The 18324-nt window shown below is 40.8% G+C and overlaps 1 protein-coding gene across 18 annotated transcripts in view; it reads right to left on the bottom strand.

Annotated features, from left to right (window-relative positions):
• MYO3B (myosin IIIB) overlaps window positions 1-18324 on the bottom strand; it is a 409714-nt gene that overhangs the window by 270628 nt on the left and 120762 nt on the right. For all 18 annotated transcript variants that reach the window (XR_011428262.1, XR_011428261.1, XR_011428259.1 and 15 more), the window contains one exon: window positions 2799-2864. Coding sequence is in view for 14 of the 18 variants with exons in the window: in XM_070241194.1 (XP_070097295.1) it covers window positions 2799-2864 (66 nt within the window). In the remaining 4 variants the exon portion in view is untranslated. The remainder of the gene's footprint in view (window positions 1-2798; window positions 2865-18324) is intronic.

Genomic DNA, 18324 nt, shown 5'->3' with positions numbered 1-18324 from the left:
GATTTGAATAAACAGAATGAACTAGTAAAGTCAAACTGCATTTGGCAGGCTGAGCCTAAGGTAAGCAGGTTCATCTACGAAAGCAAAGGATATTATTTGGGAATAGTGGGCAGGTTTCTACCTAAAGATATAAAATACAATAATTAATCCCTTATCTTGAGAGTTATATTCCTAAAAATCTTGTAGAAGGAGAATTCATGGTTGAGGAATCTAACATGTTAAGGGGAAAATAGGATTAGGGGGCTGAGGTCAGGAAAGAATCTATGAACACTTATAATATATAATATTTTCACTAATAAAACCATAAGGACAATTCATTAAATAAAGCAAAAATTGATATTTTTCCATATCTTAAATTAGTAATAAACAGATGACTACTGAATTTCTATTTACCTTCCTTAGTTCATTAGATTCTTTTCAGACTCTCTCTCCCCTGCAATTTCAACAAGATGTTTTTGCTTTGCTCCTGATAGTATACATACCAAAGGCATTGTTTCCTGTGTTTAATCCTCCATTCTGGTATCAAGACCTTTCTAATCTAAATTATCTCAGAATGAGTACATCTAGAATTCTCAGAGTTGGGGAAAACATGAGGAGATTTAAATGGGCATATAGAAGGATTTGCCATAAGGAAAAATCAATGGTAGGGAGAGATTTCTATAGTGTGGGTAACCCTAAAGTCTCAACCCCATTATCAATTATGTATCTTTATTCCCAAATCCATCCAAGCAATGCTGTTCTTGGTTTAAGAACACAAATATATTCAAAGAAATATACATAAGTCAAACTTTGGTGAGTCAAGTCACATTTTAGAGGCATCATAAGAGCTTGGTATAGGAAGGCATATTTGTGAATATGTAATGAGTTTTTCTAGGCCAACAGCTTAGAGAAGGTCAATCAAGGACATCTGTGTGCAGCAGTGGAATGAAAACGAAAACTCTTTGGATGAGGCCTTTGCCAGCAAAATCACTGGAACCTTAGCTCCTGGATTTCTCTCCCTGGGGTGATCTGAAATGTGTGCCCAGCCTCCAGGGTGTCTTCAGCTCTCTAGTTGTCTCCACCTCCTTTGGCTCCCAAATATCAGGAAGTAGCTCTTCCTCTACTCTTATGTGAGCCTCATCTCTCCTGCTGTATCTGTTGTTCTTCTCAACAGTGCCCATTACCACCCTCAACATGTGGCTGCTTCTGCATTCTGCAGTCATCACAAACATCAGGGTGGGGCAGGAGGGGCAAGGAAATGTCCTCCCCCCGCCCCACCCCCCAGCCTTGAACTGGATGGTCACATTCCAATAAGGCCTTCCTTGGTAGAGTTCTTAGAGTTCTTTACCACTCCTCTCTTCTGAGGAAGATGGCACAAATCCAGGAAGGATTGGATAAGCAAACAATTTTAGGGACCTTGAACTATGATGCCATTTGAAATGAAAATGAAATACAAGTTCACAGCTCTTTATACAAAACCCTTGGGGCCAACTATGTTTTGGAATTCAGAATTTTATCAAATTCTAGAAAAGTAAAGCAGTGCATTTACTGTATGTTATGTAACATCCCCAGCAGGATCTGGGGCAGCACACTGTAATCAAACACATTAATATATCTGCAGCAATTCATATGAATATTCATACTGAGTGAGATAAGTAATGACTATAAATAGCCTCACTTCAGTTTAAATCATGTGTTGCCACCAAATCAGTTCATATAAGGTCAGGGATTGCAGCTAAATGACTCAAGTACAAAAAAACTCATTTTTCTAGAGCTCTTTGGATTTTGGAATTGTGGATAAGGGACTGTTAGTCTGTATTGTGACTAATTAAAGAAGATGATCAAGAGACCCAGTTTGCGTCATTGCCCTGCCTCTTTGTGGAAGCTAAGTCTGCACATAGGCATAAGTTAGAGAAATTTGTGTTGACCCTTCCCTATTTCTTGTTTATCAGCTATTTTGGTCACTTCTTTTCTCCTCCCATGACCTCTGAACACCTTGTTTGACATACTAGACACTGAGGGCTCCTCTTCCAGCTCCTGTGCCTGGATATGGCTTGTAATGCCTGGTCTAGATTCCTGCCCCTACAGTTCACCAGGCCCCTAGCTTAGGGTCACATAGTCCCCTCTAGCATACTGAGCATCTTCCCCAGATTTGGGAACAAGGGCCACGTCAAAAGTTCATGTTCCCAGCACTGAGTCACCCTGCTGGTGTTGTTGTTGGGTTCTGCTCCTGTCTTAGTCCATTCAGTCTTGCCTAGTTCCCAGTAATATGGCTCCCATCAGGTACATCACCCACCAGTTGGGTTTCATCTTGTTCTCCATACCTTGAGCCCTGGCTGAGATGCCTCAGGCCTGAGATCCTACTTTGCCTCCTCAATCATGTTGGGAACTGGAGCCCTGCTCCCAAACCACAGATCCTAGAGCAAAGCCCAACTTCCAAGCTGCAAAACCTCTGTTGAAGGCTGCCACCTTCTGTCTCCTCTCTGGTCCCAGTGTAGGCATCAGATTTTTAGATGTTGAGTCTCCACCCTTATTAAATAAGACACATTAGCAATATCTGCCCCTGGACAGAGCATATTCTCAGATAAATGAGACCCATACGATCAGGAGGACTGATTATAGCCAAGAGTCAAATGGAACTCCTTATTTTTCAAATCCTGCAGAGGCATCGTCTATCATTTACTGGAACTAATTCTGTGTCATAACGTGCTAAAAGGCATAACAATTTCTAATGCCAAGTAAATTCCACAGCTTGGACTTCTCCAATCACTGTCCAAGGCCTTGCTAGATAAGCAATTTTCAGTGGAAGAAATACTCACTGTGAAATAAAGTGGTTGAATTCTTCACACCATTTTTCTGGGTAAAGTAAAGTAGGTGGAGGATTTCTGAAAAACAAAAGCAATTTTTTTCTTACAAAAAAAGTGTTCAGTTAAAGGCAAAATATCAACTTGTCTTTACTGAAATCATTCTAAATAGCTCTGATAAAATTTACCCTGGGTGTTTCTTCCCTGGGTGGGAGTCATTCATTAGCGGTAAATTATAAAGTGACAGTCTCTATTCATTTAGTACTTCATTTTCATTGACTGAAAGGTTACTATGCCCACGGCTTTCTGCAGGACCTATGAGGGTTACACAGATCAGAAACATTCCTCAGGGAGCAGACACTCTAATGAGGGCAAAGGCAAGCACACAAACCACTATAACTGAGAGTTTTAGTGTCATATGAAAGCTATAAACCTAGTTCTAGGGGCTTTAGAGAAATACACTTTTAATTTTACAGGATTTTCAGATCATTATGCTATAATTTGAATTAATTATGTGATGCATTTTAAAGTATACTCATAAATTCATCAGTCACATTTTTAACTATATCCTACATGTTGACTTCTACAACAGGCACTGGAGAAAGCAAAACAGCTAAGACAATGTTCCAGACCTCAAGAGGTTCCTGGGTAGAGAAGGGGACAGAGATTTAACAAAACTAATTATTGGAGATCCAAGAGAACTAGAGAACTGCAGAAAGACTGTGGTAACCAGACAACTTCCTGGTGAGAAGGCAGGAAAAAGGGGAAGGGAAGGAGCCTGAATTTGACTATTTACCCAAAGATATTCAATTTTAAAACAGAAGTGACATTACTTTTAATTGATAAGATTTTTTTTCTAGCCATAAATGGAAATAGACACTTGTAGGCAATGGAGTTCAGTAAATGAGGAAAGTTACATTTTGGCACACCTGATTTATGACTGTAAATCTTTTTTTTTTTCCCCAAACAATCCAGCCTCCCAAGGGTACTTGCTTTCTTTTTTTTTTTAAAGATTGGCACTGGGCTAACAACTGTTGCCAATCTTCCCTTTGTTTTTTTAAAGATTGGCACCTGGGCTAACAACTGTTGCCAATCTTTTATTTTTTTTTCTGCTTTATCTCCCCAAACCCCCCCTGTACACAGCTGTATGTCTTAGTTGCAGGTCCTTCCAGTTGTGGGATGTGGGACGCCGCCTCAACAAGGCCTGACAAGCAGTGCCATGTCCATGCCCAGGATCTGAACCCTGGGCCGCCGCAGCAGAGCGCGCGAACTTAACCACTTGGCCACGGAGCCGGGCCCTTATGACTGTAAATCTTAAACCCATTATAAGTGATCTTTGTTTTCACCTGGGTTCTGACTGCTTCCTAAAGCTACAGATAGTTCAGCTTCAATAGGTAGAAGAGCAGCAGCAAGAATGACCAGAAGTAAAATTGTATCAGATAATGTGATTACAGGTTGCCTCTCAATACCCATTCTCTGCACAAGTTTTCTTCTAGCACAATGCTGCCATATAAAGACTACATTTTCCTCAGTTCCATATAAGTTAGATATGGCCATGTGACTGAGTTCTGGCCCATCATATGTAAGCAAAATTGTTCTATGGTGTTTCCAGAAAGCCTTCTTAAAAGAGAGGAGACACAACCTCTTTCTTCTTCCCCCTTTCTGCTTTCTTGAGTAGGGATGTGATGGCTGGAGCTTGAGCAGTCATTTTGGACATGAGGAGAACTTGAAAATGAAAGCTATGAGCTAAGTAGGGCAAAGAAGATAGACAGGAAATTGGATTCATAATGATATCATGATGACACGGCAAAGCTGCCATACTAGCTCTAGGCTGCTTCCCCCTAGTGTTCCTTAACAGATGAGAGAAATAAACTTCCATCTTCTTTAAGCATGTTATATGTAATTAATCCTAATTTAGCTGGTAATATTTCAGAGTATTATCCTATCACACGATTAGAACTCAATTCGATAAGTGATATAATAGAAGCACAAGCACAAAGATGTGTGGGAGCACAATTAAGGGGCAACTTACCCAATCTGGGGAGTTCAGAAGACTTTATAAAGAAGATGAGCTTGAGCTGGTCCCTGAAGATTAGGTTGGATTTTTCAAGATAGAGAAGGAGAGACAAGCCATTTCAGGCTTAGGAAACAACATGTACCAAGTCACAGAGTGTAAAAAAGTATGGTAGATTCAAAGAACACAAGTAATTGTTTGAAGCCAGACTATAAGATTCTTTTGGGTCTGGAGAGAGAGCAGGAAGGAAGGACGAGGAGGGAGGGAAGAAAGATAGGAAAGGAACTACATGATTCCCTTGTTCGGCATAAGAATTTAATTATCTTTCAGATCTTCTGATTCAAAGACCCAAAGGAAAATTATCTGTGTACCCAGCTAGGAAAAAGGTTGCCCTTTAGTTATTTTAGAGGCTGCCTCTTTATCTCATTCATTCCATTCAACAATATTTGCCTTCATCTTTCCCTTGCATTTTTTAACTAATAAAAGTACCAGCACATAACTTCTGCTTCAATGCTAGTTTGGTTGACCTGTTCTTACTGGCCCAGCTCTCTGAGGTTGTACATCCATATATCCTCCCAGCTCAACTCTGAGGGCCTTAGTGCAGCATCTCCTGGTAAGCAGATTATCTTAGGTCATCTCTACAGCCCTTTCCAGGACTTGAACTTTCCTTGCTCTTTTCAGGTTTTCTGTTCTCACTGAGGTCAGTTCCACAGAGAAGAGCTACTTAAACAATCTATTATCTAATAGACTTAATTTACCCCCAAAGTAGTTAACCATGACAAAAAAGTCACTTGTAGACAGACTGAAGAGACTTGATTAAAACAACCCCAGTAGGCTTGACACTAGCCAGCTGAGCATGGAGGGACAGCCCTCTGTCACAATTAGAGGATGACCTGGCAAGGTTCCACAGGAGAAATGGATGACAAATGTCCACTCTCTTGTAGAGAACACTGTACTTTGCAGTTTTCAGCCTATTTCTAAGCAGGAACTATGGGCAGGGGCAACCACTTCTGTGTTGCCCTGAACTTCTACAGCAGGGGACAGAGGAGAGGAGCAGCAGATCGCCACTGGCCCAGGCCACCACCAATCCATGGTGGCCTCACATGAACCCCACACAAGGAAACATTTCTTTGAAGCATGGCACCATAGGAATTTGGTTTTAGAGAAGCTCGTTTGACCACAAAGTAGATGCCCTACCTTTTTGGGAGTCCATCCTCCTTACTTAGGTTCAGTAAATTGAGAGCTTGTGAAAGATTATTACCTGTGTACAATGAAAACTAAAAGGAATTTGAAAACTTTACAGTATTTTGTTTGCACTGGCAATATAAATTCTAGTTCTCTCATTATTTAGGAAAAGCATCAAATTGTAACAATGGTAACTTTTTGGCTCCTCTCAGCACTACAAATGCAAGCTGTAACCCTGCTCAGAGTGTCTCTCTCTAAAAGGAGATGGGATGCTTCATATTCAATATGATGGGAGAGTCAGTGCATAGCTGTGATTCAGAGACAGGCAGGCATCACTCCCTTATGGGTATGGATGCTGAGCACCTGCAGGATATATGGATGGTAAGTGGCTGGAAGGCCCATGAATCTGAATAACAAGCTCTCATTTGGATAATGCTTATGAACATACCAAGGCAGTATAGAAAATAGATTAGTCAGTGAATGAAAATGACTGTATTAGATTTGAGTTTTGCCTGCCTGGATTTTATTCCTCTGCTTTGGACCCCAAATTCAATTTCTATAAATATCTCCTGCACACAGATAGCATTATGCCTACATGAGGCTAGGAGCAAGGGGTGATAGTGAAGCGGCCTGAACCTATTAAATGCCCATTTTTGACATCATAATCCTGGGTGCAGCAAATACGATGGAGATCAAGTTAACCTTCTTCCCTCAAAGCCTCTGTGGAACAAAATGATTTGCTGAACAGTCAAACTGAATTCATTTTAGTTCCTGAAATAGAGAAGCAGCTGACTGGACCAAGGTGGGCACCTGGCCTCAGAACAGCCAATCCTAATTTAATTTGGTGACCATGGCAGGACTCAAAACGGTAAGCTGGGTCAATCTGATTCTCTTTATAAGGTTTTTCTTTTCACCTTGAACTGAAAAAATCAAGAGAATGAGGCAGTTTAGTAATGGGAGCTGAAGCTGTGAGACGCATAATAACAAGGCAGACGGGAGAGGCCACAGAGCACAATGTGCAAGCTGAAGTTTTAGGAAGCAGATACTACAAGTAGGCAGAAAACCAGTAAATGAGGCAAAAATAGGCCAGGTAGAGGAGAAAGGAAGAAATATGCCACAAGACCCAAGACTCTGTGATGGCAGACCATATAGGTGATTCTACTCTTCCTTTCGTGAGTGCTTCTCCCTCTGGTGCACCTAGAACATTATTGGCCCCAGCACTCTGTCCTTAGCCCTATTGTCTTCCCATTCTACACATTCACTGAGGGCTCACTATATGTTGATGGCTTCCTAATCTGTATCTCCTGCCTCAATTTCTCCTCTGCCTTTTGGCTGATGCATCTAACTACTTACTAGATTGTCCCAGTTTGATTTCCCAGGAGCACCTTAAAGTCAGCATGTTCAAAACCAAACTCATCTTCCTCCCCTAAAGCTGCATCCACCTGATTATTGAAGTCAGAAACATGGGTTCTATCCTCTCCATTAACCCCACATCCAATCAGAGAAGGCAGAATAATGGCTCCACTAAAGAAGTCCACATTCTAATTCCCAGAACCTATGAACATGCTATCTCCCATAGCAAAAGGGACTCTGTTGATGTGATTAAGGTTAAGGACCTGAAGATGGAAGATTACCTTGGGTTATCTGGATGGGCCTGATTTAATTGTTAATCCTTTAAAGCAGAAGAGGGAGACAGAGAAAGAAGGGGCAGGAGAGATTCCAAGTGTGAAAAGGACTACACTCACCATTGCTGGCTTTGAAAACAGGGGAAGGGAGCCACAAGCCAAGGAATGCAGGTAGCCTCCAGAAGATGGGAACAGGCCTCAGCTGATACCCAGCAAGGAAATGAGGACCTCACTTCTACAAATGCAAGGAAGTGAATTCTGCTAATAGCCTCAATGAGCAGGGAAACCAATTCTCCCCTAGAGCCTCCAGAAGGGGGTGCAGCCCTGCTGACACCCTGATTTCTAGCTCAGTGAGATCCACGTCAGATTTCTAATCTACAGAACTGTAAGATAATAAGTCTGTGCTGCTTTAAATTGCTAAATTTGTGGTAATTTGTTATGACAGTGATAGAAAACTAATATATCAAACACCAAGTCCTATTAAGTCCTAAATTCCTTTCTCATCAACCCATTCCCTCTCTCACGTCCTAGTTCAGTCACTTATCATCTCATACTCAAACTACTCTAGTAGCCTCATTTTTCTCCCTCCCTCTATCCTCATCTCTCTCTAATCCATCTTGCACTTGGCAGCTAGAATTTCTTTGTAACATACAAATCTGACCTTGTGATTTCCTTGCTCAAAATTCTTCAATAGATCCACACACTGCTAGCCAGATAACATCTCAACCCCTTGGCGTGATGTACAAGTGGCCTTGCCTGCCCATCTACCCAATCTCATCTCAAACCACTTTCTCATGTTCACCTGATGCTGCAGTACTGTATTGCACAGTACTTACAGCTCCTAAAGCAGGTCCTATTCTTTCGTGCTTCAGGCCTTTGCACATGGCATATCTCCAGTTTAGAGTGTTCTCCCCAGTTTGTCCACCTGGCAATGCTTCATGTGTATCTTCATGCGTATCTTCAGTGCCCAGCACGGCAGCATTCAGTAAAGTTTTGCCAAGTCACTACATGAATGAATGCACGCAAATATACATATATTTTAGGTAAGCAAAGAAATTAAGCCAGGACAAAATATGACACAGTCTCCAAAGTAGCATAAAATTAGACAAATATGGGACAGCTCCTTTGGATATGAGCAAATTCTGACTAAATTCTGCACAGCAAGCAGGGTTTGAGGAAAAAAGGAGTCCCCTTAAGTGGTAACTTGAATCAGATATGACAATATAAGCCTCACTCCTTTACTTTTTACGTCCAAATGCCCCCAGGTTCCTGAATATATCTGACCAAAATGAGTGAATAGTTCATGATTTTAAACCTCATTGTGGACATTATCTGATATCAGGACCATTATATACACATACACGGTCGCTTGGAGCTAGAAGAGGATCAATTCCAATAACCATCACATGTTGAGTGCTTACTACCACCAAGCCCCATGCCAAGTGCTTCACATATAGGTCAACAGAACATCACAACAATCCTGTGAAATAGAAATTATTATTCTAGTTTCACAGGTGGGGAAATGAGCTTAAAAGAAGAAATTTTCTTAGAAACATCCAACAAAAAGTGAAAGAGTCAGGTTCAAAACTCAGGTATTTCTGTCTCCAACATCCATTTGTCTCACTGTTTTCTGTACTTATCTCATATAAAGAGTCCATTACTTTGGAAGATGAATTAAGAGAACGTATATGCCAAAAATGACAGAAAACCAATTAGCAAGCAACACCTTGAGAAGGTGCAAAATGAAGTTCTCAAACTTTAAAGCACGCTCACCAAAGAGATGCTGAGTAAAAGATTTCTCAATGAGCTTGAGTTAATTAAGAAAGCTTCCTAAAAGTCGTGAATTTTGAGGCAGGTCCTAAAGAGAGGACAAGAAACCAGTCGGTGAGAGGAGGTGGGTGTTAGGGGAGCAGTGGGTGAACATACAGAGGAAGATATAAAGACTGAGGTATAATAATTAATAATCATTAACATATAATTAAATAAACACTTAGGAGTGTGTTCAGAAGGTATTCTATTTATTTACCCATAAAATCAATAAAGCAAGATATTTGAGCACAATTAACTTTTCTGAGAGTATTAACTACAGCAACAGGGCTCCCATCCTGATGATGCTTGGTAGACGCATTAATGACGTTGAATGGTTAGGTGTGTGCCTGTGTCTCGTCCCTCAGTATCACCACCTAGCCTGAGCCAAAGTTGCTTTTCTCTCTAAGCCACATCTTACCTGTTCAAAACTAATTATTTAAAAAATTTAAATATTTATTTGTAATACATGACTCCATCTGAATGCAAAAAATTTCCTGATATAGGAACATAGAAAGTAAAAAGCAAAATTCCTCTTCACTACCATCCCTAGTCTCAGTCTCTTCTCCACATCAGTATGGCTTGTACTCTCTCAGACCTTTTCATATGCATTTTAAAATATTTGCTATAAATATATGTTATATACTGTTTTGCTGTGCTATAAGTATATAATAAATACAATATAAATTTTATGTGTTAGTTTTTATAATATATTTATAGTTGGAAACAGTAGAAATGGGATTATACACTACACCTAAGTGTCCTGGTACTTACTTTTTCCATTTAAAAACATTGCTTAAAGATCACCCCATGTTGGGGCTGGCCTGGTGGCACAGCAGTTAAGTTCACACGTTCCGCTTCTCGGCGGCCCGGGGTTCGCTGGTTCAGATCCCGGGTGCAGACACGGCACTGCCTGGCAAAAGCCATGTTGTGGTAGGCGTCCCACGTATAAAATAGAGGAAGATGGGCATGGATGTCAGCTCTGGGCCAGTCTTCCTCAGCAAAAAGAGGAGGATTGGCAGTAGTCAGCTCAGGGCAAATCTTCGTCAAAAAAAAAAAAAAAAGATCACCCCATGTCAAGTTCATACCTGAATAGTATTCCACAATGTGGGCATACTATAGTTTGTTTAGCCATTCACACATTGGTAGATATTCAGGTTGTTTCTATTTTTTTCACTATTAGACATAAGGCTGAAATGGCTTACACATACCACATGTCTATGTGATTTCTAACTTTTAAAAAGTTTCTCAGAGCCAGCCCCATGGCATAGTGGTTAAGTTTGGCAGCCCAGGTTTGCAGGTGCAGATCCTGGGTGCAGACCTACACCACTTGTTAGCCATGCTGTGGCAGCAGTGACCCACATATAAAATGGAGGAAGACTGACACAGATATTAGCTCAGGGCTAATCTTCAAGCAAAAAAAAAAAAAGAGAGAGAGAAGGATTGGTAACAGATGTTAGCTCAGGGCTAATCTTCCACAGCAAAAAAAAAAAAAAAAAAAAGGTGTCTTAGGCGGCAAATACCTCTTGTCAGTGAACACTTAGGACCCTACCACATTACTGAAATTCAGAGAGAACAGGCACTGATTGCCTCATCTTCTCAAGGTGGCCCAGCGAACAATTTCAGAGCAGAGGAGGAGGCCATCATCAAATGGCCCACAAAGTTGTGAAGAGTGCCCACTGGCTCACCACTCCATCGTACACACTGTGAATGGTAACACTGAGTTGTTCAACTCCACCAGTGTAAGGCTTTGAACACTGCTGCTGGGTTCCCTTCTGCCACTTGCAAGAATCTGCTACTTGCTTCCAACTGTGGGTATTTCTGGGTAATTACCTTGACATATAGGGCACAAATATTTATTCAAAATACACATAGGCTATAATTCGGCTAAAGGAGAATCATTTGAAAAGATTAAATAATTTAAAATATTTCTTTAAAATCAGAAAATAGATGATATGAAACTGACACAGAAATCAGAATCACAATATTATACACTGCACCCTTACTAAATGTGAAAGATAGGTCCAGATTGGAAAAGACATCCATGCTAAATGCTAAATCCACCATAAAAGCATCTCCCAATCAGACTCAATCCTTTGAAGCAGAGAAAAAGGTTTGCAAGGAGAACACGAGATGGGGAGGTGTCTGGAAGGAAGCAAATCAGAGGAGGAAAAAAATACGTTTTTCTTTTATCCTTTAAGTTCTTGACTGGGACCTCTGTAACAAAGGACAGATTAACAAGAGAAAAGACACAAATTTATTTAATATAAGTTTTATGTGAGATGGGAGCTTCACAAGGAAATGAAGACCTGAAGAAATTATTAAACTTGAGTGTTTTTATGCTAGGTTTGATGAATAGTGGAGAGCTGTGGAAAGGTGTGCTAGGACAAAGGGTATGAACTAAGTGTAGTAAACTGGGGGGAACTTAGCAAGGCCTGTTCATTCGGATTCCTTTCTGTGTCCCTTTATATTCGGAGATAAGGATGCTTCTTTCCTCTGAGTACAGGGAGGGCATCTCTCACAAGAGGGTTTTATGACCTGCTTCAGGGGAAGGTCAGAAAGTCCTTTCTGCACAAGCCATTTCTCAAATTCCTTCAGCTTGAAATACTCAATATGCCAAGGTCCCATATTTGGGGGTAGTGTGCCTTGAACTGCATCAGAAAAACAAAATGAACCTATCATATCTCAGCCTTAGATCACCATTGTCTAAGAAAGTAGAGGTTTTATGATTAATACCTATGATAATTTACTCCATAATTACTGAAGAAATTACTAAAAGCACCGAGGAGAAAAGCAATGATTTATACTGAAATTTCAAGCTTGTTGATTCCTTTGATTCTGCTGTTGTATTCTTAATAACTTAATTTGATCCTGTCCCTTAAATAACACAATTTGCAACGTTAAGCTATAGTTATTTAAATGTAAAGTTACCACATCAAATAAGTCATAATAAACTCATTCTTAACCATTCACCATCAGTAAGTGACAAGATGTTCACTTCCTCTGGCTTTTTAGCCCAGCAAGAATCTGTTTCAAAGGTCATCTCAGAACCTCAAGGTTATTTTATGTTCTCCATGTCAGGTGTTATTATCCCAGGCCTATGCTTGAGTTGGGGGTGTGTCATGGAGCTTTGTCAATCCTTGGCCACTACCCTACCATTTCTAACGTTCACAAAAGGCATGAGTCACATTTTTTCACTCTCTCTAAAGCACATTGGGGTACCTTTCCCTCTGCTGTACCGTCCTTATGCAAACACATAAGCAACTCAGCCATGCATGCAGAGTACAGGAGACAGTCTAGGATAATAGAAGGTACTATGTCAACAGAGATGATGGAGGGGATGACTGGTATGTAGCTCACTGTGTGAGCCAATGTGGTCATTGACTGACATTTGTTCTTCAATTTCCTCCAATAAGAACTCAGCAATACCATCAAATCGAACTGTTAATGTCCAATGTGTCAGGGGAGTAGAACTTGCTCAAGGGCTGGCTAATCACCCCCTTCCACAGAGTGGAAGCCCCAGGTCTATTCTTTTCCATACACAGTTTTAAGTTTCTTAATTCATGATTTTAAACAGGTATGTTTCAGATAGATCATATTGTTTTCCCATCATCAAAGACTGGACTGTTTATGTGGGTTCTGGGGGACCGCACTTTTTGAAAGTCATCATTATGGTGTGTCTAAGCATTTTGGAGATACAGAATCACTCCCCAATTAGGTTAGTATTTTAGGAAAGAAACAGCTTTATATGTGGTGGGATGAAAGTCACGGTGATGTAGTAGTGGGCCAAGGGATAGGCAAAGTCATGGCTTGACATGCTGTGCTTTCCAAGAGCATTGCTTTTTCTGGTGGTAAGTTATTTAAAAGCATTTATACGAAATCATTGGGAGTGGGGGAGGGGGAGACAATAAAAAGCAGGACTTCTCCCTGCCTAGGTTCTGAACTAATTGAGGAAAAAGATAAAGTAACCCACAGATTGGGTCAAAACCAACACCTTTATTACTGATAATGCTGAATGTGGCTTTGATCTGTGGGGAGTGGGCTTTCTAAAACTGAAACAGAGTTAGACAGACTTATTTGGTTAGTCTTGGGTCCAGGACTAGACTACCACAGGCCCCTCACTCAGGGGCAGAGTCTCGACCACTGAGCTGACTGCAGGCTGAGAACAATCACCCAGGGCAGGCTGACTCCCAAGAGAAAGGAGACGGGAAGGACTTGGGCTATGCACAGTGCCCCCCTGACCTCATCATTCCCATAGATCTGATCTAATGAGAAGATGGAAACCATATGAGTAATTTGCACAGGGAAAATATAATATAAATAATTATTAACTTGCAGAACATACAACGGAGAAAGGAAAGTCTCTTCAATAAACGGTATTGGGAAAACTGGACAGCCACATGTAAAAGAATGAAAGTAGACCATTATCTTGCACCATACACAAAAATTAACTCAAAATGGATTAAAGATTTGAATGTAAGACCTGAAACCATAAAACTCCTATAAGAAAACATAGGCAGGACACTCTTTGACATTGGTCTTAGCAACATCTTTTCGAATACCATGTCTACTTGGGTAAGGGAAACAAAAGAAAAAGTTAACAAATGGGACTACATCAGCCTAAAAAGTTTCTGCAAAGCAAAGGAAAGCATGAACAAAATGGAAAGACAATCCATCAACTGGGATAAAATATTTGCAAATCATTTATCAGACAAGGGGCTGATCTCCAAAATATATAAAGAACTCATACAATTCAACAAGAAAAAAAAAATGATCAAAAACCAGGCAGAGGAAATGAACAGACATTTTTCTAAGGAAGATATACAGATGGCCAAAAGACACATGAAAAAATGCACAACATCACTAATTATTAGGGAAATGCAAATCAAAACTACAATTAGGTATCACCTTATATCAGTGAGAGTGGCTAGAATTACCAAGACAAAAACAACAAATGTTGGAGAGGATGTGGAGAAAAGGGAACACTCATACACTGCTGGTGGGAAAGCAAACTGGTGCAGTCACTATGGAAAACAGTGTGGAGATTTCTCAAAAAATTAAAATTAGAAATACCATACAATCCAGCTATCCCACTACTGGCTATTTATCCAAAGAACTTGAAATCAATGATCCAAAGAGATTCATGCACCCCAATGTTCACAATAGCTAGGATGTGGAAACAATCCAAGTGCCCTTCTACAGATGAATGGCTAAAGAAGATGTGGTATTTATATACAATGGAATACTACTCATCCATAAAAAAGACAAAACCATCCCATTTGCAACAACATGGATGGACCTGGAGGGTGTGATAATAAGCAAAATAAGCCAGACAGAGAAAGACAAATATTGCATGATTTCACTCACATGTGGAAGATAACAAATACATGGATAAAGAGAACAGATTAATGGTTACGAGAGGGGAAGGGGGCTGGGGGTAGGCGAAAGGGACAAAGGGGCACATACGTATAGTGATAGATAAAAATTGGACTACTGGGGGTGAGCACAATAAAGTGTATTCAGGAATTCATAAACAATAATGTATACCCAAAATTACACAATGTTATAAACCACTATAATCCCAACAAAATAACTTAAAAACAAAAAGAATTATTAACTTGCATTAGGGGATTAGATACTGAAGAGTAAAGAACTCTAAAAAAACAGAGGAAGAGCAGATCTTGAAAGCGGTCGCTACCTCTAGCTGTGACAGAAAAGAAGGAAACAAATTTGAAAGAGTCTCTGCTCCCAAACCCAAGGCTGAGAGGTAGACCTCATTGGAAAGGATGTGACTACGGCTCATAGGTAGTGGAGAAATTCTCTGAGGTGAGAGAGGTCAGGGTTGACAAACAGGAAACTACCTGTCAGGGTGTCTTTGAGACTCCCTGGGAATTGGGTGCTGGTAAAACTCGCTGCAGGGTGAGTATTACTGAGTGTCCCAAATGCCACTGGTAGCCAAAGGCCACAGGAACAAAAGGAAAAAGCACACTGAAACCAGAAAGAGGGTCCTTTCCTTCTGCAGTGGCCTTCCAGTGCCCTCTACTGACAAAGCTTAATACCTGCCACATGGCAAAGGAGAAAAACGTTTATGTACAAGTCCACTCCAGTATCACAAAGCAAGGTAAAGAAGGGTAGATTTGGTGCTGAAAGGCAATAAATTGATAACTGGGACAGGTAAGAAGTGAATGAGAGAAGAGAGAGAGGCCAGGAGTGTCACAATGCCCGCCTCTTTTTTTAAAGATGAAACACCAGATTTTAAGAAATTTCACTTTCAGGCTTGCAAAAGGCACCTTCCAGCCATCATTAGCTGAATGAGTCCAGTCTCTTTTGACATTTGGAGCACTTGCTGGATATATTTGAGAGGTAATGAAGAGATAATGGAAATCTTCTTTCCCTACTTAAAAAATTTGTTTTATCATGGTTCATGAAATTTCCTCATTAAGACTTATTGCTTTCTGTCCCAAAAGTTCCTAATTGAAATGGGAATGTTCTGGGAAGCATCCTATTATAAACCTTTATTGGTCAAAGCTTTATCGGGATAAATGGCAGACAAGAATAAAAAATTAGAGGGGCCAGGCTGGTGGTGCAGCAGTTAAGTTTGCACATTCTGCTTCGGTGGCCCAGGGTTTGCTGCTTCAGATCCCGAGTGTGGACCTTCGCACCACTTGTCAAGCCATGCTGTGGTAGCATCCCACATATAAAGTAGAGGAACATGGGCACAGATGTTAGCTCAGGGCCAGTCTTCCCTAGCAAAAAGAGGAGGATTGGTGGCAGATGTTAGCTCAGGGCTAATCTTCCCCCCCAAAAAATAAATAAACAAAGAATAAAAACTTAGAAAAAGAGACCCAGAACAAGGATCAGTGAGGGGACAGGACAATAAACACAGACTTAATCTCTTTGTGGTTTGCCATTTCTATGGTTCCAACTTTATGTGACCTAAAAAGTGAAGAGTCAGGTGGCATGACACCTCTTCTTTCTCTTTCCTGTCTCTCTGCCTATAATATTTCTCCCAGCATAGAAAAGAAAAGGAATCAATGAAAGTCAATGTGGTTCAGAACTCTTTTGCCAGGATCACAGCCACAGAGGGGAATTTCTTTTTCTTCTGGGCCCCCTTCCAACCAACACAGTCATGAATGCTAGGTAGAAGGTAGAGAGGAGGCTGTAGGGAGCTGATAATGGTTCTCCCCACTATTCTCTCAAGCCCAGTCAGGAACCCAAGACTTTCCCTTAAGCTGGACCACTTTTCTGCAGAGTCTAATATTATTTCTGGGGTCTGAATCCTTAATTTTTTTTTTGAGAGTTTATTATGTGTAAGCACTGTGCTCAGAATTCACTCATTTAATCCTCACATAAACTCTGTGAGGGAGGTTATATGATTCTCTGTTTTAGATACAAAGAAACCAAGTCTTAGAGAAGTTCAGCAGCTAGTAATGCTGTGGCCAGGCTTCCAGTACAGGCAGTCTGACTCTGAAGAACACAACTGCAACCACTGCACCATCCTGCTTCCCCACTTGGGAATTCCTCGTGGTTAATTAGACACCACCACATCTTTAGATTCTGCCAGGGCAATTTATGTCATATTAATAGAGGAATATGGGCCTGATTTGATAAGTTGCCTCTCTGACATTCTATCAACTTAAGCATAGTACTCTTCAGATGACCGTGACATTAGCAAGCAAATTCAAAGAACATTTTGTTGGGGAAGCAGAATGATTAGCAATATGATTTGAGAATGTTTTCATCTGTTGAGTTTTATGCATTCTCTGTCATTCAGCACCCTCCAAAGTCACAGCTGGTAAAATCAAATGGGTCATTTTACCACAATCAGGCTAACGTCACAGCTCAAGAAGCACCATTTGTTCTCTAAGGCAAAGCCATGCACCTAATTATAACATCCTGTTAATAAATTTATAATAGATAAAAGAAACTGCTATGGATTTTTTTTTCCTAGCAAAGCAAAACCATTTAAAGGGCACATTGTGCATCTATTCCTTCTTTTATTGTTTCAAAAAAGTTAGCAATATATTCTAGACAGGAAAAATCAGGGCAGACCTCAGATGAACAGATTGTATCATCAGATCCTACCACATTGTCTCTAATGGGGGAAATTAGCAGCTGAACATCAACACCTGTCACCATGAGCAGACTCCCCCCCACCCCCTCCTGGCACACATACCAGGTAGGAAGGCTGTTCAGTTCCTTAGAGCAATCTGAGCCTGGGCCACCAGAGAAAACGTACATGCCAATGCCCACAGAAGCAGGCTCCATTAAAATCAAATGGATATATTAAATGCCAGGGGAGATGTAGCAGCAATTCCTAAGGAAGACTGGGTATTAACAACTGTGAGCTATAAAGAGGTTTTATAGAAACGGCTAACTGCAAGAATGGAATCACACAGACTTAGGCAGAGAGACTGGCCCCAGCAGGAACCACTGAACATTCATCCCTTTTCAAGGGTAAAAGGTACCACCAAAGCAGCACCTCCTCTCACATCTGGGTGGCTTGAGTCATGTCTCTACTGGGCAGATTATGGCCAATTGTTTTCACCAACCTCAAGATCAATTGCAATCATTGCTACTGAGTGGATTATGTCACAAGTCCTGGCAGTTTCTGAGTAAGCCCAAGGGAGCAAGCCCACATTTATTTTTCTAACACTGTAAGCATGTCTTCTCTTTACAAGAGCTTTGGCCATTTTTCTACCTGGTTGCCTAGCAACCTTTTGAAGGGACAAAAATATAGGAGAGGGATGCTGGAGACATACTGATGAGTGAATTTGTATTTATTTCAGATTCCTTTTTAAAAATCAATCTGTTGTCCCCCCCCTGGGGTGGGGCTGGGATGGGGGAGGAGGGGCTGTGTTATATTATCATAGCGCTGCTACTGTTCTAGCAGGAACATGCAATGCCAGAA

This window comes from Equus caballus, chromosome 18, assembly GCF_041296265.1.
Source record: "Equus caballus isolate H_3958 breed thoroughbred chromosome 18, TB-T2T, whole genome shotgun sequence".
In the NCBI taxonomy this organism is placed as follows: Eukaryota; Metazoa; Chordata; class Mammalia; order Perissodactyla; family Equidae; genus Equus; species Equus caballus.
The sequence above is the reverse complement of the archived record's forward strand: the minus strand, read 5'-3'. Positions and strand labels throughout refer to the sequence as shown.